The 6,377-nt window shown below is 53.0% G+C and overlaps 1 protein-coding gene across 1 annotated transcript in view; it reads right to left on the bottom strand.

Annotated features, from left to right (window-relative positions):
• Positions 1-6,377, bottom strand: part of LOC103917777 (nuclear pore complex protein Nup160-like) — a gene marked incomplete at its 5' end in the record, with an annotated part of 38,364 nt that overhangs the window by 15,409 nt on the left and 16,578 nt on the right. The window contains 9 exons of the mRNA XM_009324968.1: positions 729-839; positions 1,630-1,690; positions 2,309-2,469; positions 2,617-2,722; positions 2,811-2,907; positions 3,618-3,712; positions 4,044-4,139; positions 5,039-5,158; positions 5,485-5,583. Of these exons, the coding sequence (XP_009323243.1) occupies positions 729-839; positions 1,630-1,690; positions 2,309-2,469; positions 2,617-2,722; positions 2,811-2,907; positions 3,618-3,712; positions 4,044-4,139; positions 5,039-5,158; positions 5,485-5,583 (946 nt within the window). The remainder of the gene's footprint in view (positions 1-728; positions 840-1,629; positions 1,691-2,308; positions 2,470-2,616; positions 2,723-2,810; positions 2,908-3,617; positions 3,713-4,043; positions 4,140-5,038; positions 5,159-5,484; positions 5,584-6,377) is intronic.

Below are 6,377 nucleotides of genomic sequence, written 5' to 3'. Positions count from 1 at the left end.
CGAACAAGCCATCAGCTCAGCTCCGCCAGCGCAGGCAGGAGGGGCAGTGGCAGGAGGCGAGATGAAGCTGTGGCACTCAGCTCCCTGCGCCTCCAAGTTTGCCCTCAGACCAGCTGTTCAATCCTTTCCCTGCAATCCCTTCCCTTACTGGGAAGTCTCCCGATACTTAAAGGGAAAAAAATGTGTGCACACGTTGCATAACTCGTATCAGAGAGTGGTAGAACATGCTTAAAGGGTCAGGGTGGGAGAGCTGCAGCTTTCTGCTCCCCAGCAAGGAACCACTTTGATGAGCTAACACTGTGTCATGAAGCAGGATCGTCCAGTCCAGGACAGTAACTGAAGTCTCGCAGCAAGCGTTTTTTTCTAGGGCTTTTTAAATTCTGCTTCATCCGGGGGCAATTTCCAGCAAGAAAAAAAAGATGCCTTTTTGTCCCAACTCATGAGCTCAACCCCAGCCCCACGCTGCAGACCACTACTAAAGCTTGGCAAAGCCAAAAAATGGTGGAAAACTTAAAATTGGTTCTCCTGATCTGCCTTTCCAAAGCTGCTGAACTTGGTGGCAAGATTTCGTGCCAGGGAGGCGAACTGAACGGTCCCTGCCAGCTCCTGTGTTTTTCTCTGCGTCAGAACAAAATTGCTGCTTCCTCACCTGAGCTACGACTGAAAAGCGCTGTGAGGAGCAAAAACCTCAGGGGAAGTGAGAGGTGGCCGTGCTGCATCCCTCTTACCTGCCACAGCCGCTGCCGACAGGTCATGCTGCACCAGAGTCAGCCGGATCCGGGCCAACACACACTCCCTCTCCAAATCCTCCAGCTCCAGGATTTCGATTTGGCACGTTGCTGTAACAGATGGACACGAAGGGCTCTCAGCGTTTTAAAAAAGGCTCCTCGGGCGCGGTGCAAAATGTCTACACCCCTCTGCCATCCTAAGAGGAGTCGCACCACAGAAAGCACCGAAGGAGGGGTCAGGTTTTGCTGCCCCTTCCTCGCTACCTTGAACTGTGCCTCTCTCCTTGATGCAAACCTCCCATTCCTCCCCTATCAGAGACGTTATCTAGTGTTTGGTAACAGCTGCTGCTCTGACTGCCAGGCATACGCTACAAGGCAGCTCAGTCCGAAATAATTGTTTCAAAAATACCCGACCTTAAATTTTTCTACCGTGATGCTGAAGATTACGAGTCTAACCTGGCCCCACCATCCTGTGCTCTGGCAGACACGGGCAGAGCGGAGACCTTACCAGCAGAGACCCACTATGTCAGCAGGGCTTCCAAGAGCACAAACAACAGAAGTCTTGAACAACTAGAAATTGCCTCACAAAGGCCTTTTTTTTTTTTTTAAATTACAAGTTATTTCCACTGAAAGCAAAAGTGCTGACAAGACATCGAACTGCAGAGGAGCGTGCACAGAAGCTCCTTGGGGAATAGCTGTCACATGGCAGCATATTGCAACTGGGCGACACTAACACCGGGAGAGTTAACTAGCTCACAGCCCCCCAAATTATTGATCTGACGGAGGCGAGAGCGGCCCTGAGCCATCTCCCAGCTCACACGGGAGCAGCAGAGCTCTGAGGCCGGGGGGAAGGCTGCTCTCTGGCAAGAGTCAGGGGAAGCACCAGGAACTGGGCACTTACATGGAACAGCCGTGCACTCCCCGTCGTGGCTTCTCTTCGGGGATGCTCCAGGGCGTTCGTACTTGCAGGAAAAAGCAGAAAGAGGGTTTATGCCCACCTGGGTTTCCAGAGGACAAATTGCCTCGATACGATACAGCCCCAACACCAGCTCTCCACTTCAAGCCTTGACTTGAATCAGAAAAGCCATACAACGACTTGGCAGTTCAGGTTACGTTTGTCTCTGGGTATCAGAAACGCGGCACGGCGTTAGCTGATCAGGCTACGGTCACCACCTCCCCGCAAACAGATTTGAAACACAAACCACGTTACAGTAATTCTCTTTTCGACTGGTATTCCGGCTGTTCAGACTCCCCCAAAAGATTTGCTCCGTCTTCAACAAAAGGTGATACATTCCCACACATACGCACCAGCCCCCTCCCAAAAGCTGTCCTGCTTCCACCCTGCTCCAAAAAGGGGCAACAAAAGGGTGACGGATGGGACTGATGTCTCCGTTGAGCGGGGCAAGACAGTGCTGCACAAGCTGGCCAAGAAGATGAGAGCAGCGGATTAAGAAGGCCAACGCCTCCGTTCATCACATCGGAAAGGATTTTGGGAGCTCCTTCCCAAACGTACGGCTGTAAGCGTCCCCACAGTCAATAGCTCAGGTCGGAGGCTTCATAGCAAGCTCAGCGTTGCCTACCACAGCTCCAGAAGCTGGCTGCACTATCCAGGCGTACTCCGGGCGGATCAACCGTAAGCAGTTAATAGCAGCGAGGAAACAGTTTCCCTGTTTCTGGAGCCCTCGGAGCGTCCGCACCTCCCTGCCCAGGCGCATGCCGTATTCAAACATCACCGTTCCAGCTGAGGAGAGAAGGGGAATACGTCAGCCCCACCGCCCTTCCCCACCGGTGGCACAAGACCCAGGACAGGCCACCCCGCAGGGGCAGGGCAAGCGCTGTCGCAGGCAGGCGGGCTGTTAGGCCAGAACGTGCCCACCCCGAGCCTTACCCTTGCGGTAGTTGTGGCGGTAAATGTGGAAAGCGTACAGGAGCTCGTAGTAATTGTGGGTCATCAGGTCCACCGCTCGAGCGTGAGATTCGATGATCCCCACGACCTGCGGCACACAGAGGCTCGAATGGGTCGACAATCCCTTTAAAGAGAGCGTTTGTGCCCCCCCTTTCCTCCCAGCGCAGGCCGATTACCTCGTTATGGAGGTTCACGTAGGGGAACTCCACCAGGTCCTGGAGCTGGGAGCGCTCACAGAGAACCACCACTAGCTGGCGCAGACAGTCCAGCTGCCTGCGGAGAGAGAAGCACAACCGTTCTGGAGGAGCGGGAACAAACCCGTCTCCACGATGCAGCCATGTGCGTGCCGCTTTGTGACAAGCTCCGTAGGTTTTTTTCTGGCTTAGAACCAAGAAGTCCCTTCAGACTTCTCCGGCGCTGGAAACAGAGATCCTGGACAGCAGAGATCCTCTGCAAAGGTCTCTCGGGAGGGCAGTCTCCCTCCCTCAGCTCTATTCGGTAAGATTTTCTTCAGCCTCGATTAAAATGCATTCCTACTTCTCCTCTGAACGTCTATCCTGCTCATCCCCTCCTCCTCTGCTAGGGTGAAGCTTCCTCTACCCAGTTCGCTTCCCAGGTGGCACTCATGCTGAAAATTCAACTCCAAGTCTTTTCTTTATTAAACTAAATTGGCTGGACTCCTAAAGGTTTTCAACACACAACGCTGCATGTGATCCTGTAGCCATTTGTTTGGCTCTTCCCTGAATCAACTTCACACACCCCCCTCCCCAGTTTCCTCCTTTTGAGATAGTCCCGATCCCAGCTGTTCTTACAAAAATGAAGTATGCCTTTTTAAACACACCTTTACACATGCTCAACAGTTCCTCTTAAGACAGCAGCCACGTCCTACCCTAAAGCGTCACATCTTCCTTTCAGCTTGGTGGAAAAATTGGTACCTGGACCTCCGAGACAAGTGAGTATAAAGGCATAAAACTGTCACCTACCTGCTTGGATCTGGGTTTTGCGTTAAGGCTACATATGCTTCACTGTTGTGTCCCAAATCCAAGTGATGTTTGAAGATGCAAGTCCTCAAAGTAGCCTGAAAACATCAAAGAGCACAAACCAGCACGTTTCGAGTTATACAACTAAAAAGCAAGTCCCGTGTAAGCTCCCTGAAGAATCATAGAATCATTAAGGTTGGAAGAGACCTCTAAGGTCATCGAGTCCAACCGTCAACCCGACACCACCATGCCCACTAAACCATGTCCCTCAGCGCCTCATCTACCCGTCTTTTAAATACTTCCAGGGATGGTGACTCAACCACTGCCCTGGGCAGCCTGGTCCAATCTTTAACCACTCTTTCAGCACTGAAAAAATGTCTTTAAAGTTTCTTTAAAGAAACATCTTGATGCAAAAGAGGTGACCCGTACCTGGCTTCTCCAGTCATCCGCCGATTCCATGACAGCCAGGGTAGCCAGCTGGATGACCAGCTCCGGTAAACCAACCATGTCCAACAAGCGCAGAACCTGGAGAAGACAATACTCTAGCGCTGGCTGCAGCAGTACTGAAGAACAGGTCGGGCTGGCGAGGGGGGGGGGGTTGTTTGTTTTTTAAGAGCTACTCCTGCCCCTACTAACCATAAGAGCTGTCAAAAGACTTTGCCAATGTTTCTAAGCGATTACACTGAAAAAGGAAAGATTTTGGTAAATCGCCGAGTTCTGAATCAAATCCCAGCACAACAGGTCCAGGCTACAGCTTTTCTGGAGGATTCATCTCTGCACGTGTGAGTTTTCTGAAACATTTTAGCGTTGACGGTTACAGTAAACCCCTGCGACAGAGAGGTAAACGATTCTGTTCCCAAGCGCGCACGCAGCCGTATTGGAGAGAGAAGTTCCCTCTCCAAGGGCACCTGACAATCCTTGTGTTTTCTGGGTTTTAAAATCGGGAACTCCTTACAATGAGCCTAGGTCCAAGCTTGCAGCCTGTCTGAACTACGGTATCATGCAAGAAGAAAGATGCTATCTCAATTTAAAGACATTAATTTTAATTTGCCTCAAAGCTTAATAACCTTCCCCTTAAGCAGCATCTTACATCTAGCCTGGACATGTCTGGCTTCTGCCTCCAGCAGCTAGATCCCACCCTGCCTTTTTCTGCTGGATAACAAAAGTCCTCTGCTATTCGGAAACTAATAGGTGGAAAGTACCTAGTTTTCACACTGTAGTCACCTCACCATCACCCCCAAAGAAAGTAAACAGACTACGCTGAGGTTTCACTTCCCAAAAAAGTATGTTTTCCGAGTCTCGAGCCACTTCCCCGAAAGCCAGGGACCAAGCAGGAATTCTCTCTCCGAGCAGCGTCTGTGTGGAACGACTTGGTGCCCATTTACTCGGTCAGGACCCTGTATGCTGGGCTGGCTCAGCCGTACCTTGTTGTAGTACTGCAGGCGTGGAGTGGAGACCATCTCCCCCTCCTCGGGCTGGATCAGCCTGTCCAAGAACTCTTCCCTTCCCACCTCTGACGCAGCTTGGCAGAAACAGTCCAAAGCCTAGAAGCAGACCAGAAAGCAGCTTGCGTGTGCCCCTTGGGGTACTGATCCAGCCTGCTGTACCGGTGAGAGGACAGTGCTGCCCATTACCAGCTCCGGTGTACGAGACCTGCTGGCCCCAAGCTAAGGAGAACTTCCCCAAGAGCAGATCCCACCGCCCCCCTCCAGTCCCATCCTTTGCCCAAAGGAGGCAGAGCTCGAGACGGATGTTTCCTGACTCGCGCAGCAGAAACAAGGCTGGCCCTACTTGTGCACCTCCTCCCTCCCAAGGAAAAAGGTCCCAGACCCCAGAGGGAGGCAACGCCGGAAGGAGACGAGGGCCTTACCTTGTGCCCCTCACCCATGACAAGGTAGCACCTGCCCATCATGAAGCAGCAGGAGCCCATGTTCACGTGGCACCACGGCTGCAGCAGGCGAATGTATTCCTACAGGAGAGGAGGAACGGGAGTTTCGATTCAGGTCAGCACTCGCTGGTGACCCGCAGGCACCCAGTACCAGAGGAAGGGTTAGCTCTCTAACACCAAACTGCTATTTTGGTGGCCCCTTTAGCTGCAGTGCTCACACAAATTTCCCCACCAGACCCCGCGCTTCCAGCTCGAGGGCGGGGCTTGCCAGCCCCGAAGCCCCCTGGGTGCACAGGTGGGGAGACATCCCCCACGTGCTCCCGGGAAACGACCCGCTTTGAATAGCTCCAGCGTCTGTACGAAGCACGTCAGAAACAGCACCCAACGTCCCCAAAAATCAGACACGAGGCCCTCTACAACCGCTGCAAACCTGCTGCTGGGAACTGCAGAGGAAGCATTACCCTGGCGTGCACAGAGCCTGAACGGGAGCGCACATGTGAGAAGGCAGCGGGAGAACAGGCAAAGCAGGCATTAGAAGAGCAGTACCCGTGCAGCAGCGCAGGAGGGGCAGAGCAGCCAGGGAAGGCCACGGATTGCAGCAACAAACTGACAGGCACGGGGTGGAGCGCCGACAGCACCAAGGACACACCGCAAATAAAGCCACAACACGGACGCTGGCCAGGGCGATACGACTCAACCTGGCCCTGTGCCTGCTCTGTCAGGATAATATAAGGGCTGCAAAGTGTCATCACCTATCAAGAAGCAGCTAGGAGGCACGATGAAAACTCAAAAGCTGGCATCCCTCGTGCTTGGGAGAGTGGCGTATGCTCTTCATACTTGGAGAAGCAGAGATGTCCCACGAGCCGGGCTCCGGG

Source organism: Pygoscelis adeliae, unplaced genomic scaffold (assembly GCF_000699105.1).
Source record: "Pygoscelis adeliae isolate BGI_AS28 unplaced genomic scaffold, ASM69910v1 Scaffold896, whole genome shotgun sequence".
In the NCBI taxonomy this organism is placed as follows: domain Eukaryota; kingdom Metazoa; phylum Chordata; class Aves; order Sphenisciformes; family Spheniscidae; genus Pygoscelis; species Pygoscelis adeliae.
This window is presented reverse-complemented; position numbering and strand designations above follow the sequence as displayed.